This window comes from Vanessa tameamea, chromosome 21, assembly GCF_037043105.1.
Source record: "Vanessa tameamea isolate UH-Manoa-2023 chromosome 21, ilVanTame1 primary haplotype, whole genome shotgun sequence".
Taxonomy (NCBI): Eukaryota; Metazoa; Arthropoda; class Insecta; order Lepidoptera; family Nymphalidae; genus Vanessa; species Vanessa tameamea.
The window spans coordinates 248,772-272,373 of NC_087329.1; the positions used below are offsets into that span (position 1 = coordinate 248,772).

Genomic DNA, 23,602 nt, shown 5'->3' on the forward strand with positions numbered 1-23,602 from the left:
TCAATTTTAATAAATATTGCATTTTTGTAAAAATTATTTTTTAACATGTTTTGACATAATAGAACGTCATATTTTTTCAAAATGGTTGTCCGTAATATTATTTTATCTGTAATCAGTACATAAGGAAAGAAACTATCGTATTTAAAGTACAACATTCCAATTTATTACTGTGACAGTAATAGTAACAATTATTCGCCCCTAATATGTTAATCTACTTAGAAATACTTTAATGACTTGGTAGAAATTATTCATTTCTACAGCTGCTAAATATAGCAACATGCAAGTTGCTTTAAATATTATCATATGACAAATCATATCATAAGTAGGTTTTTTTCTCGTCCACTTTAAATATTCACCTTGTTTTTACGGTAATAACTTTAATATAAGGAGTGATGGATACATTTGTTTACAATAAACGCGGCGGTCTGCGAGTGCGCACGTAACGAGCGCGCGTCGTTCAATCGTCAACGCTGAGCGGTCAACGGCGAGTACGGGGTGCAGGTATTTATGTTTTTATTTTTTAATATCACTTTGAAAACATATAGTTTAAAATACGTAGGAGATATACTATATATTTTAATATGTGACTAATATATATACAATGTAAATAAAATTATGGTGGTTCATTTTACAAGTCTTAATATTTTATTCATATACATAATGTGATAGAAATGTAAATAAAAAACCGATCCGCGGTATATAAAAAGCATTTAAATTTATTTCTTAGGTTATCGTTTACTTACTATTGATTACTAAAAATTAATTTATTTTCATACAAACGTAAATGAAATTAAATTATTTAGAATTTGCGGTTGTAGTTAAATTATTCAGATGTCCGGAAGTGAAGAAAAAATTAATTAGTATAAAATTCCATTATACGAAAGCGTACGTAAACAAAACATTTATGTCGCGTCCAATATTCATCATTCGTGTAAAAAGTTTTATAAGATATATAAAAAAAAATTAAAACACTGTTTATATATTTGTTTGTTTGATACGATGACAATATAATTTTAAATGTTTTACAGGCTACGCATATTCGCTTTATTAACATAAAACACTTACTACACACGAACAACAGTTGTTGAGAGATCGTGGTGCAAATACGAAAATGTAAATAAAAATATCGCCTCAACTCTTGCTGAAAGTAAATATGGGAAAGTAAATACATTATTTATTTAATCATTGCTGATTTATCTCGCGTTCTTTCCTTCCGACTCACATATATTTACTTAATAAAATAGTAAATTAGTACTTTATTTTTAATCTGCGTAATTTTTTAATTATATCTATTAATATTGAACTTTAATTATTATTTTATATTTATTTGATCTATACATATTATAATTATAATTTTATGTTAATTTATCTTACGTCGTTACCCATATATACTCACAATCTGTCACAGCTACAAAGGGTACCGTAAAAAACAGTTTTCAGTTTTAGGAACCGAATTGAATTTAGAAACTGTTTAAAATTTTTTTTTTTTTTAAGTTACTTTTTGTCTATTTTTAAGTATATGTATTAAAATATTCGGGTCTCAAATAAACTTTTTGTTATTATTAAATTATGTGTCGTATGTGTAAAGAATCAAATCAAATCAAATCAAATCAAAAAGAACGTCGTAAAGAGAACGTCGTATGTCGTTAGAGGTGATAGAGGCTAGTAATAAGTTTTGAACGTATAAAATTTAAAATATTCAGAATAAATAATTTCTGAATGTGGCCGTTTCTTCTCTATGGTAGAACGTATGTTTTTTTTTATCTATAATAATACATATATGACATTTTAGAGGCCCAAGAGCTAGAGCCATCTTGCCTTCCCTTAAATCCGGCCCTAGACAAAATAAAGCTCTTTAGGTTAGGTTAGCTCTTTATGTTATATATATAAGTGGTGTCTTGTAATTACATGTACAAATGACATTGTATCTGAAGCCCCAAGCCGCCCATTGGTTATTTAAGAAATGCTTAACATTTTATTCGGCTCCAATGTTTATGGCCAGTGGACCATCACGTGGCCTATTTTCCCGGCCGCCTACCGATGCCATATAAAAAAAGGGTTTAACAAAATCAAAAAACATAAATACTTAGATAATTATGCAGCGTTAATTAATATATCGTTTTATCTTATAAATAATCCACACACATATACATAATTTAATGAATTAAAATATATACGCACTAGCTATTACCCGCGGCCTCGCTCGCGTAGAATAAATAAATAAATAATAAATATTGGATAACATCACATACATTACTCTGATCCCAAGGTAAGTAGCTAAAGCACTTGTGTTATGGAAAATCAGAAATAAAGACGGTACCACATACTACCAGGCCCAAGACAACATAGAAGACTAATGATCTTTTTCTACATCGACTCGGCCGGGAATCGAACCCGGGACCTCGGAGTGGCGTATCCATGAAAACCGGTGTACACATTACCCGACCATGGAGGTCGTCATCGTAGACTATGAATATATTTACAAATGAACTTAAAATATTACGTTAATGTAAGACCACTTTGTATACCACATTGGTGTGTATTTCGGCCCTTAGAGTAGAATATCCAGAAACGCTTAAATTCGAATAAAGTCCCTTTTCATCGGTAGCCCAAAAATAAAATTTCGAGCTTCTAACTTCAAAATGACGGACTTCCAGATTATCCTATATACGAAATGTCAACCCAATTTCTCTCCTTAGGCGTAAAATATTCAGAAACGCTTAGATGCGAATCAACTCATTTTTAATCGTTAGCCCAAAAATAAAGTTTAATGTTTCTATCTTAAAAAATGACCGACTTCAATACAAAGTTCAATAGTGGGTATCATGATATGTTAGTTTATAAGTGTACAGCCTAAAATATAAGTTTTATGCTTATAGTTCCAAAAAAGACAATACTTTCAACAACTACAACAACCTTTCATCCCCCTTTTCAACCCTTTACAGAACTTTTTTCCAAATAAAAAGTAAAGTAAAGTTGTTCTTTCTCAGGCTCTAGACTATTTGTGTATCAAATGTCATCTAAATCGGTCCAGTAGTTTTGGCGTGAAAGCGAGACAGACAGACAGACAGAGTTACTTTCGCATTTATAATATTAGTATGGATTAATCACCACGTAAGCCATTATTTAAATTGTATGAAGCAATTATTATTATTTAAAAAAAAAGAAGTTTTATGCTATCATTCCTAGACAAAGAGCTATTGTATTGTAATAAAAGATCAATTAAGAACAGGCCGTATGTAGCAATGCCTTTGCCTTTCCTGCGAGGAATTAATTATTAAGAATAAAGTCATCGTCATAAATTTTAAATACATTAATGAATTAAAGACTGTAATCAATAGACGTATCATGTGTGTAGGTCCGTTCTAAAGAGGATCAAACAAATAAAATGTGTTTTATTTTATAAATATCTTTTTAAATTTTCCGAATAAAAATTGCAATTTATTTCATCTGAGGAAATGATAATGACCTTATGAATCTATAGGACAAGTATTGAATAAATTAAAATAATCTTAACAAGCTCAATCTTATTATAAATTTTTTATCTACCAAATACATTTAAATATATGTATATATATTGAGGTAAAAAGTTATTTCGGGTCATATTCTACTGTCTTTACGTTGCTATTTCTTGACCCAAAAAGTTAGTTGAAATCGTGAGGTTCATTTAATTAAATATATATATTTTGTAGGGTGTTGGTTAGTGGTTAATCTTGCGACACTGTTAATGATGTAATGTAATTATTTTTTTATTTCTATCTCTTTCTAACGGATTGAAGGTAAGAAGAAATTCAAAAACTCTCATTTAAGCTTGAAATTAACATTTCAATTGACTCAACTGAAGGAGGTTTCACTTCAAAATATATTAATTACATTAATTAGTTTATTATCTTGCGATAAATTATATTTACGCAGTTGTATAAGTATGTATGTATTATTCCTAAAAAACCGACTACTACGATTGTCCTGAATGTTCGATTTCAATTAAAAACTTAACAATGCCCAACCTCAATGACATTAAGATTTAGCGTAAAGAATATTCAAAATGGACTCGTAAATAATAAATATACAGACGAATTCAGTGCTGCTTCCATTTTGTAGTCGAATATAAAAAAGAGAATAAATTTAAATAAATAAATACTTTAAATAGATAAGTGTGTAATTTTATAATTGTAAAGTAATCTATCGCAACACTCGGATACGAGCGAATGTAAATATTGATAAATAGTTTAGAAACAAACTACGTTTAATTATTAAACTTTTGTAAAAATATTTAGTGGTTATTTTAGGGCAAAGGATGTAAAATGAATATTTGTCAACCCTAACAATATAAAATATTACAAAATGAACTAACTATAAAATTTCGTATGGGAAGGAGGCCGTTCACAGGGTACAAGGCTTCCTAAGCTCTTAAGGGGAAATATTGTAGCTTATTCCACAAAGCAAGCTTTAACCCAAGGTAGGACAAAGGCTACTTTTTTATACATACCTGTCACTGCATTTAATCTGGACACAAAGTCACACAAAAACAAATGTTTTTGTAATAAATAGTAAAAATAATAAATTGTAAAAACAAAGGAGCAATTAAAAAGAGAAAAATATAATAATACACACACTTAATTTAAACATTTACAAAACCAAATAAATAAAAATACAAGAAATGGAGTAAAAACATGTTTCGTTACTAAATTAAATATATTTTTTAAATTCCTGCACGGAGCGGGGGCATGATGGCATACGAGAGTATTATGCCGTTTGCCGTCACGGCATACGAGTTGGTCTTACCCCAGGACGCCCAGATACATATATGCTATATATATAACAGAAAAAATACTATGAATTCCTAGTAAATTTCACATTTTACCTTCAAACTGTATTCTGTGAATCCAATTAATTCGTAATACTTCCCTTCGTCGATATCGTGTTTGTGTTACACAAGTGATTTCGATAACGCTGTCTATGCTACGCGGTCAGCAGGTGTGTATTTGCCAATGAGAATGCTAAATACATCCTCTAACAATAACACAACGAAGTCAAAACACGAATATATCCATTTCTTTGAATTATTAAAAAAATTAGACTGCCTTATTTCTAATTTCGGATGGAAAAACGTTACTGGCCGGATGGAGAGCACTATGGCTATATAACAAAAAAAAAAATGAAAAATGTAAAGAAAATTAAAGTAAATTGTTTTCGACAAACTCCAAATCTAATGGAACTGATGTGTTTTGCATTACTATTTGACATTAAAAATTTCATTTAAATAAGGTTTCATAATTTTGGCGCCTAATGTAGATGAGTGACTTGCAGTTTAAAATGAAATGAAATCTAAATAAAACCTTTCATACGTTTCAAAATTCCTAAAAAATCTTTTAAATAAACGCGAAGTTCCGCGGGAGACCCACGAGTTATTATTAATTAGAGCATCAACATAATATGTTCTAAGCACAGTTTTTGTAATATTAGGATAAAGAAAATGGGAGAGAACTTTGAATAATAATGAATTATTGGCAATTATCCATACACAATATTCCCGCTTAAGCAAAATCTGAGAGGAAAGGACAAACCAACGGACGGAAAAGGGAGAATTGGCGGAATTTGGAGCCGCCAAAGAAAGTGAAGACAGTTCTATCTGTTGGTGGATCATGGCGCCATTTTTTTAGGATGGGCGTGGGATCATTTTTATTCATCTTCTTCAACATGGAAACGATAAACGACGAATATTATGCGAATTTATTGCAGTATTTAAGTGATGAAATCAAGAAAAATTGTTGTGTTGTTACACCAAGACAATGGATCAGGTCACACGTCCTTTATCGCGATGAGCGAAATCAATGAGATGAAGTTCGAATTTACTTTACACATAACTTTTTGAATGACCTAAGTTTCGATCGAATAAATATGAAAGGAATTAACGACTCCATAATATTGTACTTCCACTATTAATACATAAATTTAAGATTATATTGAAAACAAAATGAGGTTTTGAGTATAAATCTAGAATAAATCTAAGTTGACGCTTAATTTTATTATCTGGTAGATATATATTATCTATTGTAAACTTATTTTTACGTTTGAAATTCTTTCGAAACATCGAACGTTATCGTTTTTAAACTTCACGTATACATGTATAGTTGTGTGCGTAGTGTGTGAAGCGGGAAGAAATAACAATGTCCACAACCTGATAGTAACTCGTATAATACGCACACAATGAACGCAGAAAGAAAAAGTCAGAAGGTAACAGAGAGAACGGAAGAAGAAAGCAACAGTTCCGATAGAATCGATAACACATATAAAGCACTAAAACTAAATACGAAAACTATTTGATATTAAAGGCTGGTAGACGAATCGCATCGAGCGTGAGAGATCGACTAACTAATCAGCTTTGCACTCTTTGGCGACTTACGACATTACGCGGCGGCGGGTAGACGCGGAACAAAAGCGTCGCTCGGCCATCGGTTTCGCCCGAGTATGCTTATGTGTATTAATATTTTGTGTATGTATATTATATTATTACATAAATAATAAATAAATATTAAGTAGAATATTGAGTAATTGTATAGTGTAATAAATAAATATCATAAATTAATAAACTCATTATATACACAATAATAATTCACCTACACATTTTATATACTTTCTAAACAGACTAAATATATTTTAGACTTTTTTCAGATAAAACAACCAATATGGGGACGATACTGGATAACGTGACACGTTACTACCGCTACATAAATGATGACCTGGCCGGTAAGAATGAATTGAATAACAATAGTTTCAGCTCAAAGATTACAGTTTTAATGTATTCAACACATTTATGAATATGCGTTTCGCTCAAAGAAAATATAGTTGAGAACATTTTATTAATATTTTAAAAAATATTTTCTGCAACTTAATGCGTGAGAACCTTTGGTGTTTGGACCTTGGGATCTGAACTAGTTTGATCATCATGAATAAAATATTTTGTTAAGTATATTTATTTTGGCAATTGTGGCAATTAAAATATAAACGATAAAAAATACCTAATTATTTCTAAGATAGTTATCCTGTGTGTTTTACGATATCCCTGAATACACCCATATATATGACACCAAAAAAGTTGACAATACTTATGAGAAAGAAAGGAGATTTTTCATGACGTCTATACTCTATTCTCCGTGAGACTCACCAAGGGTTCCTTATTCTTTGAAAGGTCCTAATTACAAATATTGATCGCTCATTGCTTGCATCACCTGCCATCGACCAATGACAATTTAGGTCAAAACCAAAGTAAAGCTGACTGTGATCAACGTTTGTGAATATGAAGACCAGATTTATACTATGTTGAAGAAAATTTAAAAATTTCTTAAATTGAGATTAGAAGATTCAAATAGAGCATTCGGTCACCTCGTCGTAAACGCACTCCACCGCCGTTGAGACGGCGTAAGACTAATATAAGCCATTAATTAATTGATTTTTGACTTTTTAAGTTTTTATTAAAAGAAGGCAATTCTTTAAACTGTGTTTTTATTTTGAATACAAAATATTCTTTTAGTTGAAGTGCCGCTTATGTTGTTTGCTTTAATTTGATAATATGGTTCTAGATACACGGACGAACAGCTTCTGGTTGGTGTTCAATCCGATACCAATATGTATAATAATGTTCCTGTACCACCGTTTCGTTCACTCCTGGGGGCCGCAGCTCATGGCGGATCGTCCGGCTTACAAGTTGAAAAATACCATCATAGTGTATAACATAGTCCAGATCTTCTTATCGGGACTCATGACCGTTAAGGCAAGTGATGAACATGTATCACTTATAATATGTTGGGTTTCACCAAAAGCGTCAATAGTCTAACGTTGTACGTGTAATGTGTGGCAACGTATAAGGCGCAGAATCGATTCTGATCATTGAAGATATTTGTAGTGTACTTAGGAAACGGGCACTTTAAGTTACCTGGAGGGAAAAGTGGTGTACTAGTAATACTTTTAAAACATATATAATGTATGTAAGAATTTAAATTAAATTGGTTATTTTTATCACCAACAGTATTTAAAACGGGATATTTACCATGTTTTTATCAAAGTCATTAAGGCTATCACAAATCAATCTAACTTCTCATTAAAATTTTCTTTTGAGTAAAGATTAAATAATTGACCTTACCATAAAATATAATAAACAAATTAGTGCAAAGTAAAGAAAGGACTCCCAAATGTGAGACAGCAGATTTCCGCACATTCCGTACCGTTCCCTAACGTTGAATGGTATGGTGCCCGCAAATGTCACCATGCAGAATTCCATAAAATCTGTCCAATGGCGAATGGGATGAAGCTCTATCTCTGTCATACTATCACCAAGGAGGTATAGACTGACCTACACTCTTCAATCTTTATATTAACGAGCCCCTTGATGTTCTCAGTAGCCCGCGTTTTGGATGTCATATTGATGAAGTTTGTTATTAATATCAGTTACCTCGATGATACGAATGTGCCTTAGTTTATGATCCTAAAAAATATTAGGAATCTTGGATAATTACTGACCACGAACCTAAAGGTCGATGATGATTGGCGCGCTCGTTAAGGACTGCCAAGATCACATTATTCCGCACTTTCCGTATGACATTTTACTCATGTAGTTTGTGGGTGGTTGGTTTAATATTAATGTACAATATATTAAGATCCTACATAAATAAATTATTACACTAAATTATAACTTTGGATGAATTTAACCCGTACGAAGTCGGGATGGACAACCAGCAATATAATATTTTCGATATTTTTGAAATTGAATGGTCACAGCAAGTAAATTAATTAAAATGTAATTCTTATTATTCATTATATTTAAATGTATAATTCGGAAACTGTACCTTAGCCTTTGATAAAAGCATTTTGAAACGTTCCCTACCCACTGGATACGTATAGGGCTATCAATGGAATCTCAAATGAATGATATTACTAGTTTCCGCCCGTGGGTTACCTCGCATATGAGGGGTGGAGTGTCAGACATGTAAAATGGCTTATCTGATAATCAGGGTCTAGTAAAAAGGCATACTTCATCCTTTTAAGTCGAATGACTCGTTGTGACTCAGGATGTTCGTGTAATGTTTACATGGAATTGTAAAAATTTACATTAGACGTATATATATTTTTAATATTTAATCTTGAAATTAAATAAATATTTATATTTCAAAACTTAACGCATTAATATTTACTGTAATTAAACATTTTTTTATTGAGAATAAGTATTAATATTATATAGTTTAAAATACCTCCATATGAGTCTTAATTATATAGATATTTCAACTAGGTTTTCTGATGTATCTACTCACTAGAGAAAAATTGCGGAAAATGTCTTAGGTAATACAACATACCTAGCATTTAGAGAAGTAATATACATGTCAGAGCTCATCAATGTCCGGATTATAGTTGAAATATAAAAGGAGCGATATAATACTCAATTTTTCTTAATCATAGATTTTTATTTTAAATCTTAATCATAAATTATATTGAATATTTTTTGAATAAATTGATGTTATACTTTTGTCGACAGTGCATAACATGGCTGTACCTACCAGGCTACTACAATATTTGGTGTCAGAAAATAAACTACGAGGACACCGAAGTCGAGAGGATGGTCATTGACTACGTGTGGCTGTACTACGTCATCAAGATCATCGACTTACTTGACACGGTGAGGATTACACGAGGCTTACAATTGTATGCACTTGTTACCATTTGAATTAACAATAAAAAGTTCGACGGTTGGTGGTCAGGTACGCATTAACAACGTCACCTCCCTTCACTTTTCCTAACATCCTTAATTATTATAATTCATTCCACTACAACTAAATTTTATTCAGAATTATGATATTTTTTTACTATATAACCTTCCTAAAGTTATCCAAGAAGGTTATCGGTTATGGTCAAATTTTGAAGAGCTTCAGCCGTATGTGCAGAAAATTAAACAGGATTCTTGATTGAAATTTACTAAATTGTTACGATTTAACAAATAATTAATTTTAGAGAGCGGTTAAAAGTTACTGGCCGGGTAGAAAGCGGCGCCATGACTGTATAAAAAAAAATGTTACACGTGCGGAACAGACGTCGTCAGTTTACAAGGGAATTAAATGAAAATAAAACCTGACATAGTTTCTAGTTTGGAAATTCCTAAAAATCTGTTGAATAAACGCGAATCGTCGCGGGTGACCCACTTGTTCTAATAAGGTTTTAAGTTTAATCAACAATTAATTACAATTTATGGGCTGTCTAGGGATCAATATTCGATGCAGCTCTAGTAGGATAACATTTCAATGGTGAAATGTTATATTGACTGAACATTTTCTAGAGGACGCAATATTATTTATGGGGCATGTAGGGGGGTTTAATACAATACAATACATAATTTGTAGCAAATAGTTGTGGCTACTATTATGTATATGTGATAGATATACTTTTTACCATAAAAGTTACATAGGCGGGGGGGACAAGGGCGCCAACCCCAAAAATTTGGGGTTAAGGTTGTATTGACCATGTCCCACAAATAAAATCGCGTCGTCTAGGAAATGTTCAGTTTGGTCCTAAAATTGTAACATTTCAATGGACTATAGGCCTATTAATGAATAATCCGACCCCGTTGGCGTCTGTGGCTTTACCCGTGCGATTGATAAAACTTTATCGGTATAAGCGTGAAGAGGTAACAGACAGAGTTACTTTCGCATTCATAATAATAGTATAGCTTTATTAGCGCGCACGAGTCACGTCATTTTATAAGTCACGCAGACCCCCAGCGTTATTTTTCTTTCGAGAGATCGCTTTCTTAACGACACGACCGCCGCTTGTACAGCCAGAGTAAGAAAACCTTCGTCAGTTTTCAAATTCATTCCTCTATTAAGTCGTAAACTCTTAGTACATTTTGAAACTAAAGCATTAAACAGAAAACTGCACATAAAATTAAACTAACATAGTATGGCAACTAGGTTAAAAATAGTGTACATTGCGACGCAATATGTCAAACTCAATCGGTAAAGCAGGTTATCGCGCATACTGAGCACACGAAAATAGATCTTAAGGTGACGAACCTTTTCTTACCCCGACTGTACATCTTTGTAAACTTCATTATTATAGTATTGTACGGTATTACATTATATATGAATTAAGTGTTAGTGATCACACCGCACGGTTTTTTGTTCGAGGTTGCAAATTCGTCGCTGTGTTGTGGTTTGATGATAAGGACGTACTTTGAAATGACTCGAATTTAAATATGTGTCTGAGTCTATGTTCTATTTTAAACAATTAGGCAAACACACAGTCAAAATTTACGGCGTTATATAAAAATAGTTTATTTCTTTCATGCAAATAATTATTTTCAATTAAATAATAATAATTGTTATTATTTTGTCCCCACTTTAAATTTGTAATAAAATTAATATTGTAAAATAAGATAAGAGGTGACATTGTCTGTCTGTCTGTTTAGAGCGGCTTGACAGTTAACGTCACCCTGTGCGCGCGCATCGTCAAAATTCACTCTCATCATTTATCGCACCAAGAGAAGTATAACATCAAATGTATACTGACTAATACGTACTATATGTTCCTAAACGCCTAATTAGCGGTAACACGTACATCTAGAATATGTCCTTTGACCCAATGTACCTTGCAATACTTCGTATATAAGCCAATTGTTAAAATTTGTACTATTTACTCGCTTTGAAGATATTCACGGACAAAATACAGAGTTATTTTCGATTTGGAATCTTTTAAATATGGCATTATAAATTTTCCTTCACTTGGAAAAAAAAGTTTGAAATCACAGACAGACATTTTAACTTTATTTTACCTTTATGATGAATATATTTGAAGTAGTAAATTATTTACCTAAAGGTGTTGAGGTTAATAGTATGATGCGATAAGACCGAATATTTTCGTTAATAGAACAAATATATTAATTTTCAATATCTTGCAAGGAGTTAAAGGAAAATATCGAAACCTGCATAAAAATCTGCCACACATGTATCCACGAATCCGAATTTAAAATAATATATAACATTAAAAAAACAGTCAGTGTGGGCCACATCTTTAAAGAAGGACGACGAGCTCAAACTCCAGCGAAAATCTGCTGATGTTTACTAAATAAGAACAATTGTACCCCACGCACCTACCTAAAACTAAATAGTTAAAAAGGATGTAGTGTAACTTTAAAAAAAAACCTGCATCGGAACAGAGTGTAGGAATAGGCTCTTCTCCTTCTCGTCAATGGGCGAAGAGATCTTATAGGATATTTAAAGGTTTTTGATGACATGACGTTACGGTAATGATGTCGTTTTAGTTAGGGCGGTTTCTCTTTTGTTCGTCTGTTACATAATTTTTTTTTTTTCATTATTGGTTTTCAAATATCATCATGATACATCTCTTTATAGGCATATAATTTAATTCAACACACGAATAAACAGCGAGCCGTTGAACGGGCTCGGAAATGTTACTATGAAATATTCAATACCGGATATGGGTTCGAGGTTCACTTCATAAAACCGTTGTAAAATAATGTATTCGATGGTAATAAATCCAGTTGTTCTAAACATTTATTTATTTTACAATAGCACATTTGTGACACCACTGGCCATTAACATAATGTATGATTATAATTTCGCCCATAGAATTTATATTTACTTACTTATACTTTGAATTAAAAAAAGACGTTGTCATTCGTACGCACGATAATTTTTTTAGGTAAATTAATAATTTAATTAAAATGTATGTTTTGGATAAAACGTGTCACGAGATTCGTGTCAAGTATAAATTGTTATTTTTAGTAGGAAGATGATACAGCTGTAATTGTTTCAATGCGGGGTCTGTTCCCTAGCGGGTTAGGGTGGGTTAGGATTGGGGGTTGCAATCGATGGGAATCCGGTCAGTTAAATACTATTTGATAAATCTAATGAGTGGCACAATTACCACAGTAATGAGTTTGTATTATAAATAAAAAAATTTAGTTTCAACAACTTACGGTAAAAAAAATTGAATTAGGTTTTTAGCGGCAATCCAAAGTAAGGCGTTAATCTTTACCTGTTTCGTCTGTCACATACGTTTTAAAATAAATAAATATTGGACAACATCACATACATTACTCTGATCCCAGTGTAAGTAGCTAAAGCACTTGTGTTATGGAAAATCAGAAGTAACGACGGTACCACAAACACCCAGACCCAAGACAACATAGAAAACTAATGAACTTTTTCTACATCGACTCGGCCGGGAATCGAACCCGAGACCTCGGAGTGGCGTACCCATGAAAACCGGTGTACACACTACTCGACCACGGAGGTCGTCGTAACGTTTGCAGTCACATATCGTTTTTAGTAGACAATATTTTGAAAAGCTTTACCACTTTTCGCACTTATTGAAGAAACTCATTGTATCTAAGAATTACTTCTGTCTTAGAAAGATAAGGATGACGAGGATCAGTTATTGTAAATGTAACTCCTTGTTCATCATCATTCGTTGTGTCTTCGTCATCTGTATCTGATTCATTTGATGTTGTTGGCGTTGTTGCCAGGCGGTCATCTGCCTTCTCTTCATTATTTTTATATAAAATATCGACCATAGCTAATCATAGCTAATGTGCGAAGCATAGCTGTTCATAACAATTCATAAGCTTACCTACTTTGACCATGGCTCTTGCTCATGCCAATAATATCAGTTCAGTATCAAAACCGAAGTTTTTATGCAGTTCTGAATAGTATGTTCTGCAGTACATTAACGATGTAATTTAATCAAGCCTAGATTAAAGAGTTTTTAACAATTAAGTGCATTTAAAGTGTCTACTCATGCAACAGTTCTATAATTTTGCCAAAATTGCTAGCACCGGATCCGGTCCCCGGATCCGGTATATTGGTACCGAATCCGGTAAACGTATAATGATGACGGATCCGCCGGATTACCGGATGCGTTTTTCCGGATTGCAATCCCTAGTTAGGATAGAGTTACGCTAGCATGAACGAGCGTTCCCGTGACGTCCGCCGAAGAGACGGCTGATTTTTAGTTGGTATTCCGGTGTGCGAGGGTTCACTACGCCTAATAGGCAACGACGAGTCCTACGTACCTACGTTTCCCCCGCTCATGATGGTAAAACGAGTAACACGTTTTTCCAACTGGATAAAAAAAAATAGGATTGAGTTTCGGACCGTCCTTGTATCCCAGGAAATGTCCTGGTTTTCGTCCTTGTATATTCTGGGTAGTTTTTAAGCAGCGTCTTGAGGTCAAATATACATGATATTAGAATTGGCGAGCCTCTTATGCAATCCTCACGTTACGGCTCGCGAGTGTTCGCGCTGCCCGGACCCAAACAGAATTATTAATATTACTTGAATTTAATTTAACCTATTTACGCTAAAATTAATTTAACTACAAGACTCACTACCTATTTTTATGCGTTTATAAACTGAATTGTCCTAGATTTACCTCTTCAAATCCGCTATTTTTCATTTATGATTGATTTGTTTGATTTCATTTTACCCTTCCTTGCACATCATTTACTAGCGAAACACAAATTTTTGTATTGTCTCCTCATGACGACCAGCACGATAAACTGCGCAGCGCATCTTAGTGGCGAGATAGAACAAAATGGATAACATATAAACCTTGTCCATAAAATAATGCATTAATCTCAATTTTTATTATATATCCATTTCCACACATATATAGAGTTTAATGATTATAAAATTAATTCATGCCTCAATAATATCAATGAAAGTTTAAACTTACACCTTGTTAACAAAACAAAAAATAATACGCAATTAATTATATAACTACTTTATATTAAAAATCCATAAATGAATAGATCGATTTTTCTTGTATATTTGCAGGTATTTTTCGTGCTACGAAAGAAGTTTAATCAAGTAACGTTTCTCCACGTGTATCATCACTTGGGCATGTGTCTGCTGGGCTTCATCGGGACGAAATTTGTGCCGGGTGAGTATGGAAAACATTTACCAAAACTCAACCCCTACAAACTTTCTTAGGGATGTACATAGTGGTCGGGTATAATGATGACACCTGATGGCAAGTGGCAATGGCAAGATCTAAGATGTTACATCCTCAACAATACCTGTAGTTTGAAGACTTTTTTACGCTTGCAACCGGAACACAACAATACTAAGTATTATATTTGCGGTACAATATGTGATGAGTGGGTGGTACGTACCCAGAGGAACTTGCGCAAAGCCCTCCGCCAAGTAAAGGTTTAACCAAAAACAGAGTAGTTGTTGTGGCAGAATCGAATAATTGGTTGCTCAAGATTGTGTTTTACACAATCTTGAGCAACCAATTATTCGATTATTTGTTAATCAATCATCAACCGTATATATATAATTATAATTCACAAGTAATTGGTAATCGCATCAGGTTTCTTTGAAAGCCTTCCTGGGTGTTGGCCTCTAGGTTTGCCTCTTTACCCGGTCACATCTACAAAGGCAACGTGGGCCAGGTCACTTGATTTGATTCAAAGGTCATAGGTTCAGTGATTGCGGTCATGGGCGGTTAAAGAAAGTTCAAAAACGGCGCCAGGCGTCCTTATAATTAACGAGGACCGATAACGTAAAATTTACGTTCATTTAATAAATAAAGTTTAACCTTGTTCCCAGATATATAAGGTCAAATAATAAATATCCCGCAATAGTTGAACGCTTAAGGGCGCTTATAGGGATGTGAAGTAGTAGGATTGAACCTGATTATCTTAGGGTTATTCACATACGCACTCTTGACTCAACAAGGAACAAGGTACTATGGATACAATTTTTACGCTTTAGGCCTTTACCTGTAAGGAAATCCGTCGCTGATATAACAGAACAAAAACTAGTAAATCAGAGTTCGTAAAATTTTGCGAGTCATGGGCATTCCATAAATCGTCCTTATACTTCATACGTTCTTGAACTCAGTTTAAATAATTATGACAATATTATTGCCTTAATATTACCTTATGCATAAAGTTTACCTAACAAGGAACGGATTATAGTTTTGCGATCATTGTCATACGTTATTTTAAAACTTCATTTGGTGGTAGGGCTTTGTGTCAGCCCGCCTGCGTAGCTCCGAACCACTCATTATATATTCTATCATAAAAAAGCAATACTTAGCATTGTTGTGTTCCGGTTGAAGGGTGAGTGAAGACAAAATGGGCATAGTAGCTTATTTCTACGTGTTAGCGCCCATTTGCCAGTTCGCCTTCGGAAACATGTAAAAACATGTAAAAAATCTGATGTTACAATTCGATAAATATATATTTAACTTAACTTTAAATTCAAGTCCCTTTAAATTTTGTATTTAAGAAAATCGACATTAGAAAGATGTTATAAGCACGACAAAGTAAATACATATACCTACCTCCAGGATTACTGTCTGCTATTCCCGTTTAGAAGTTGTAATACTCCAAGTGTCAATGTTTTTTTTTTATTATAATTTCGAGAAAAATGTCCGATGAGTCAGGAGTTAAAGGCCAATAAATGAGACCTTTAGACCTGACCTCGTGCCCATGACACTTTGTTTTTATTGGGTTAGTTTAAAATGATATGCGATAACCATTTTTGGAACTGCTCTTTAAATACTACCTATATCTTACGACCTATCGCTAATTTACGTTTTTGTTTTGAGAATTTTCTTAAACAATTTGGTTATTTGAAGTCTTATGGGTATATTAGTTAGTGGCTTTTCGCTATCACATTAGGTCAAGAATATTTATATCGATACCACAATGCAATAGACAACGCGTTTTGTTTTTTTAAAAACTTATGTCTGCTTTACACATTAGTTACACACTCACAACATGTCTTAGTGTGTGTTAGATAACTAATATGTAAAAATAAAAACAGTGAAAACAAAGGAAATTTGATTAAATTAAGCAAAGGTGGCAATAATGATCAACCTTACCTGTTTGCAATTTTAAAATAGTGAACGAAGCTTGCTTATGTTTCAATTGAAACGATAGTCATACATGTAGCAACGCTGGAAAAATCTGACTCATAATTGTCCTGAAAATATCCTTACAGTATCACTTATGATTGAATTATTAATAATGATAATATTTATTTTCAGGTGGTCACGGCATTATGCTGGGGTTCATTAATTCGATTGTTCATTCTGTAATGTATACCTACTACTTGATATCAATTGTCAGACGGGAGTGGGTCAGGATATGGTGGAAGAAATACATAACTCAGTTGCAAATAGTAAGTTTTTGTAACTCAATGTAAAAACGGGCAAGCGAACGATGGTAACGAGTGATGACGATTAAATAATTTTTAATGGACATAAGAAACAAAACGCTTGATTTCTGATAACGTAATTAAGTTTGAATATCATTGCAAAGAAAAGAGTGATATGGTTGACCAAGTGTATAAGTCCTTATTTTATTAATGTAAATAATTCTACTAACTTTTGCGAGGCAATTGACTCTGGTCTAAACCGAGAGAAAGACAATTAAAATCAAGTAACAACTCTATCGGGTGAAATTAATAATAATTAGTCAATCTAATTTTAAATCTGACATAACAATCCATGTTCATTATTGAAAATTTTGTCTTCGTACCGTATTTAATGAATGTCGGATTGAAGAAGATTATTTTTGTAAGAAATTTTAATATACGTCTGTCAATTACCTATCGTTCGATTTTTACTATAAAAATAACTAATAATGGCACAACTAAAAGCCATTAAACTAAGAATTGAATTGAATAACTAATAAACTTAAAATATATCATAACATTATTTTAATGTGGACGATATGAGAATGGTGGTTTCATTTATTATAATATTTTAATATTAACTGTCGCCATCTTGAATATTGCATAAATATTTAATGGACAAAGAATGCCTAGATGGCGCTTAGTTCATCTTTTGTCCCATTCAACTGCAATTGGACAATGAAGCTTCATTAATCAAATAAGTCAGGCATAGCATTACTAAGATTTAGATTACAGGTTGTACATTTTTTAAGTTATATTAAAACGATTTTTTTTTACAGTTGCAATTCTTGCTGCTGATTCTGCACTTTGGCCATGTGATCTTCGAACCCTCCTGCGCGTACCCGAAGTGGGTGTCGTTTGTATTTTTACCCCACAATATATTTATATTGATTTTGTTCACGGACTTTTATATCAAAGAGTACATTTATAAAAAGAAAAAATAAGTGAATGTAATCATTAGTAATCCTATTTAGTTTGTAAAGCAATAAAGCAATTATTTATTACATTTCGTTATTATTACATTATTTATATACCTAATTATTTTAATGACGTTACTTAACCGACATGTCGAATTATAAATCGAATACTTCCCGATTTTTTGTCTCATGTTACGTTAATAATGAAATTTAGAAAAAAATATGTCTCATCCTAAAGAAAAACTGAAAACGACAATGTGTTAACGCATTTATTAAACTTCTATGTAACATTTCAATATTTTAAAACAATAAATATTCTTCTATATAAACACTAATATTGCGCGTTCAACCAAATAATTAAACTGAAGTTTATTTTTGTAAGGAATAGTTGAAGTTGGGTCGGTTACGTATCATTTAAAATCAGGACCGTATCATAACCCATATCCCTTATATGATAGTTGAATTGGCCCACCGAACGTCATAATTCTTTAAATTAGAAAACCTTAAACTGTCATATATATTTGACATACTAATCTAATGCTAGTTTTTTTTTTAAATTAAGGTAGTCATAGATTGTCTTTTAATACATACGCCTGACATCTGTCATTATTCACTTTTTTTTAAAGTGCCGTTAACGTTTGATCAAAAGAGTGATGACATTATTTATTTTTCAACCTCCACTTAGGCTAAATTTACTCTCCTCCTTATGTTTTATATTATTAATGCAATTAAGCTATTTTTGTACAAAATGTCTTAGGTTTATTTAATTTTTAAAAAGGTATTTACTATAATTTTGACAATCGCCTTGGAGTTAAAAGTTTATTGGATACACCACTATTATCTCTATAGCAACCGAGCTAGAGGAGCAAGAGATAGCAAAGATATCTTTAAAAGTAAATGAGTATATTTTGGTCTCATTTAACATATCTGTATTCAATATATTCATAATATGTTTCTTATGACTTTTTTAAATTTGACAATTGTTTAAAAAATCAATACAGTTAGCATAGCTTCACTTAATATAGTTTGTTAAATGACAATTTAAAAGTGCTTGTAAAAGTCTACTCGAATAAAGTATATTTTGATTTTGATTCTTGCTACCATTCCACGCGTTTAAGATTTATACAGTAATTATTTTAAATTCATATTTGTATATACTTAATATTAATAATTCATATTATAATAATCGATTGCATCCTATATTCATAATTTCGTGCATAATACCTATCCACGATTATTAATCGTTAAAAATAATGATTTTTAAACATATTTCCGCAAAATTCGTATAATCGAGATAATTCGATATTAAACGGGCGGCCATATTTGATGTTTACGGGTACATTCAGAAGGTGTGTTTTAAATAATATTTTCGTGCTCCTGTACGGTACTTAGTATATTTAATTATTTATATTTGCTTAGTTTTATTTATTTTAAACGAGCGAAGGCTGGTTTACATATAGTACAAAAAAAAATTGCATCATTGTTAGTTTTTTTAGTATTTCCATGTGGTGGTAGGTAAGAAGCTAAAACCTTAACAAAATTAATTATAAACATTTGCAAAATAACACAAAATAATAAAACTTTAGTGCTGGCCTTATTAGATGCGCAAGTGTCTATTACTATACAGCCTAACTAGCTGTAGTTTATAATCTGTATAAAATGACAACATTTAAACATGTCGATTTTCATATGTGTCAATGTCATTATGTGTAGTAAAATACAGTGCATGTACCTTTGATTTGTTAAAAGTTATTATTATTACTACCTACTAATGTTATAATATTATGTGTAAGATACATTAAATAGAATATAATCAAAATGACACAGGAAAATAGGACACCAAGACCGGGGGAAGCGGCGTTGCAAAATATGCAATTGCTTAAGAAAGAGAGTTCCGTTTTCAAAGTTCCCAAAGTGCCCCCCAAAAAGAAAACAACAAAACAGTCTAATATTTTAGACGAAGAAGTTTACGTTGAGGTAAATTAAATTCAGTATATTTGTATTGACTTATTTTAGTAATATCAAAGTCTCGTAGACTTCGTTTTGTTTTATTATTTGTTATTGTGCAATGTGTGTTTTGTTTCAGGGCATAGCAAGGATAATTCAAAGAGATTTTTTCCCTGATTTAGAGAAATTAAAAGCACAGAATGATTATTTAGAGGCAACAGAAAATAAAGACTATGCAAGGCTCAGAGAAATAGCGCGCAAATACAGTGGAAGTAGACCTCCTACAGAACCATGTAAGCAGATTTGGTATTCCAGCGACATACAAATTGTTACAATTAAAATATTATTAACGTTTTTAAATAAAATGTGAATGTCAACTTTTGTGTGTAAATATATTTTTTATTTATTTGTAGATAATACTCCGGCAACATTTGACACACCAACTGTTGGCAGACCCTATTCACCGTCCAATACAGAGTCTCCAGCAGTTTCAACAAAGTCCACTGATAGTGATACAGAAAAACCAAAGGACTTATTAGAAAAATATTCTTTGGGTAAGACTACAACATTATACACAACAAACATAGACATTAATCAGCAGTCACATCAAAAAGTTTTTATTTGTATTCAAAAGTGCTTATAAAAGCCTACTTAAATAAATATAATTTGAATTTTGACATTGAGTGGAATCCTTAATTTTTATCATTCCTCGGAGGAAGACAATGTTACAGTTAAGAGCAAGCAAATGATTGTTTTAATGCTAAATTTAATCTGTGGAATGCTTCTATTATACAATTTGTATGATATTTCAGGAACTGACAAATCAATTTTATTCTTCCTTTAGATTCATTTCTCGCAATGCACACCAGCGAAGACAATGCCAGCTACGATCGTGTGATTGCACTCGAAGATAAGAAACGCGCGTCAAAGTTCGCATCACAGATGGAGGCAGAAGTAACGTCAGCGGCTCTCGCAGACGCCGCGCTCACCCTGCCGTCTATAGAGCGGCAAGCCGACCAGAGCGAGCGGCCACAAGAGGTACTAGTGTGTTCATTTCCAAAGATACAATTATTATCTTAAATATAAAATCGCGCTCAATACGTACCGTGTGCGCAGCTGGACACGTGGCGGTACCGCGCCAAGAACTTCATAATGTACGTCCCGGAGGGGCGCGCGGCGGGCGGCGCGCGCGCGGCCGCGCTGCAGCACCGCAACACGCGCCTGCACCGCCAGCCCTTCGACCCCGCGCGGAACAAGGAGGCCATCACCGCGCTGGCCCGGAGCCAGGTGAGCCCGTTTAACCTCGATCCTTATGTACCAACAAAAAATGTATAACAAAATAGGGACCGAAGGTGAGAAGTACTGTGACCGTCCGTATCTAATGCCACATGGAGTCAATTCATGAAAAATATAATTGCATTAATTTTTCTTTTTTTGTTTATAAAAAAAAGTGATCTATTAAATTTTTTCTTATCAGGATGCCACGGTTAAAGGGAAGATCGGAGTGGACGGCGTCAGCATAGTACAAGAGAAGCCCACGGCCGAGTACTCGTTCGTGGCGACCCCGTCGCCCCGCCCCGGGGACGGACCCGACCGGTCCCCTCTGATGACGTGGGGGGAGATCGAGGGGACCCCCTTCAGACTGGACGGCGGCGATACGCCTCTGCCGGCGTGAGTGAACCAAATTTTTTAGTATAAGAGATAGCCCATAACTCCCAGATGTGTAATAAAGAGCCTTACGACGGCCCGCAGAGCCGGCGCGGGCGCGGCCTACCGCATGCTGGAGTGCGGCGCGCGCGAGCGCCTGGCGCTGCAGCTGTCGGAGCGCGGCGCGCGCGGCCGCCGCACGCACTCGCCGCGCGCGCCGCCGCACAGGTACGTGCCCCGACCTCTAGCTCACCCCCTCGACCCCACAGGTAGTGCCCCCCGCCCTAAAGCAGCTTCCGCGTAACTGAGCATGCCCTCGCCGGGCCTATGAATTCGTATAAATTAAATGAATACATTAAAATTATTTCAGTTATTAGAAACTGTTTTTTATAGTTTCAGAACGAACACCGAGAGACTGGCGAGCATGTCGCCGGCGGCCAGGAAATTAGCCGCGAAACATTTGCTCTCCCCGCGTCTGAAGTTGACCCCTAATGATGTGGGAATTCTCTCACACACCCCCAAGCGGAATCGGACCCCGAGGACGCCTCTCGTGACGACGCCGAGCGCGTCGACTTCCTCCAAAAATGTCTCAGCCGCACCGTCTACTTCCGGAAGTGACAGTGCCGGCGTTACGACAGATAACAATATCACAGATAATCTTTTACAGATTAATGTAGCGAAGAGGACGAGATTAAAAGCTCAGGACTTCTTTAATTAAGTCTAGTTTACAAGAATTATATTAAGTGTGCATTAAGAGAGAGTTTTATTTCCCTGATTAGACGTCAATAGTATGATATTACGATTATGTTTGAACCTAGATATACGGGCACAGATAATAACGAAATAACATTCATAATTATCCTGGGAAATTAGATTGTTTTATTATTATTTATTAACTGCAGTAGCTGTAATATAATGCTTTTTTATGGAGATTAATTTTTATTAAAATTTCGCACCAAATTAAAATTTCGCAATATTTAGTATGGTGTGTCGTTTCCGGTCTGTCTTTGTGTTCTTAAACAAATTTAAAGTCAAACAAGCATCTTAATCACTTTTTGTTATATTTAAACTTATTTTTCTTTTACCTTTAACACTCTTTTTAGCTTGTTTTTTACAGTTTTCAAGTTTCAGTTGTATGGTTTAGTCCCATTGCAAATTTCAGTAATTTGTTAAGAATATGTCGAATTAAGTAATAAAAGTAGTTATTCTCTATGGGATCATTTTACTATCTATGATTAAATTTCTCTATATTCGACGATACGCCAGGTGTTAGGGTGGTAGGGTCGATATCGAATGAATTTACATTAAAAATATTTTATATAACACAGATAGACACATAACCGAGACTCATGACAGTAGAGTTTAAATTATTTCCTTTCTGACAATTGCACTATTATGCTACTTTCAAACAATGTGCTATCATTAGCCATATTGAAATGGACGTTGATTCGTAACGTAGTTTGTTTATATAAGAAAAACAAACCGTCACAAGCTACAGGAATTTGTTAAAACAAATGAATATTATAATTAAATATAATTATTCTATTTTTTTAATAACATAAGCTTATTGTTTTATTTTATAAAATAAAAATGGAAAAAGGAGTAATTAAAACTTGATTATCTTTTTGTTTAAAATGTTTTATTTACATATTTTTTTATGCATTCTAAATACATACAACAATGTTCAATAATAATTTATAAAAAATATTTATTAATATTTTAACGTCATTGGTTATTTCAGTAAAAAAAAAACAAAAATACTTTTTTTTTTAAAATATAAATCGTAGACCAATAGTCTAATTAGGCATAGACTAGAGCCTCACATTTTACGGGCTGATGAAATTCCAAATCCGATGGATTGTCCGTCAACTGTGATAC

General features: G+C 33.4%; 3 protein-coding genes across 4 annotated transcripts in view; 2 read left to right on the plus strand and 1 right to left on the minus strand.

Annotated features, from left to right (window-relative positions):
- Positions 1–17,657, minus strand: part of LOC113395234 (poxin-like) — a 57,045-nt gene extending 39,388 nt beyond the window's left edge. The window contains exon 1 of the mRNA XM_064218295.1: positions 17,646–17,657. The gene's annotated coding sequence lies outside the window, so the exon portion shown is untranslated. The remainder of the gene's footprint in view (positions 1–17,645) is intronic.
- On the plus strand, positions 409–18,217 carry LOC113395244 (very long chain fatty acid elongase AAEL008004-like). Its single transcript, XM_064218293.1, has 7 exons — positions 409–501; positions 6,676–6,750; positions 7,584–7,774; positions 9,530–9,670; positions 14,841–14,946; positions 17,065–17,198; positions 17,993–18,217. Exons 2-7 carry the CDS (start codon positions 6,690–6,692, stop codon positions 18,155–18,157), a joined length of 798 nt encoding a protein of 265 aa, XP_064074363.1. The 5' UTR covers positions 409–501; positions 6,676–6,689; the 3' UTR covers positions 18,158–18,217.
- A 1,611-nt stretch (positions 18,218–19,828) lies between these two features.
- LOC113395240 (splicing factor ESS-2 homolog) lies at positions 19,829–22,478 on the plus strand. 2 transcript variants are annotated; one of them, XM_026632808.2, is made up of 8 exons: positions 19,829–20,107; positions 20,217–20,370; positions 20,491–20,631; positions 20,922–21,115; positions 21,194–21,364; positions 21,555–21,748; positions 21,830–21,952; positions 22,118–22,478. In XM_026632808.2, exons 1-8 carry the CDS (start codon positions 19,949–19,951, stop codon positions 22,440–22,442), a joined length of 1,461 nt encoding a protein of 486 aa, XP_026488593.2. In that variant the 5' UTR covers positions 19,829–19,948; the 3' UTR covers positions 22,443–22,478. The 2 variants fall into 2 exon arrangements, with proteins under 2 accessions (XP_026488593.2, XP_064074386.1); XM_064218316.1 differs by lacking the exon at positions 21,830–21,952.
- The last annotated feature ends 1,124 nt before the right edge of the window (positions 22,479–23,602 follow it).

What these genes read in the sequence shown, in the direction of transcription:
- LOC113395244 (XM_064218293.1), top strand. Translation starts at nt 6,690, where the DNA reads ATGGGGACGATACTGGATAACGTGACACGTTACTACCGCTACATAAAT. An exon ending in CGGGACTCATGACCGTTAAG is followed by an intron (nt 7,775 to 9,529) that starts GCAAGTGATGAA and finishes TTTTGTCGACAG; the next exon opens with TGCATAACATGGCTGTACCT. An exon ending in CGGGACGAAATTTGTGCCGG is followed by an intron (nt 14,947 to 17,064) that starts GTGAGTATGGAA and finishes ATTTATTTTCAG; the next exon opens with GTGGTCACGGCATTATGCTG.
- LOC113395240 (XM_026632808.2), top strand. Translation starts at nt 19,949, where the DNA reads ATGACACAGGAAAATAGGACACCAAGACCGGGGGAAGCGGCGTTGCAA. An exon ending in TAGACCTCCTACAGAACCAT is followed by an intron (nt 20,371 to 20,490) that starts GTAAGCAGATTT and finishes ATTTATTTGTAG; the next exon opens with ATAATACTCCGGCAACATTT. An exon ending in GGCGATACGCCTCTGCCGGC is followed by an intron (nt 21,749 to 21,829) that starts GTGAGTGAACCA and finishes GACGGCCCGCAG; the next exon opens with AGCCGGCGCGGGCGCGGCCT.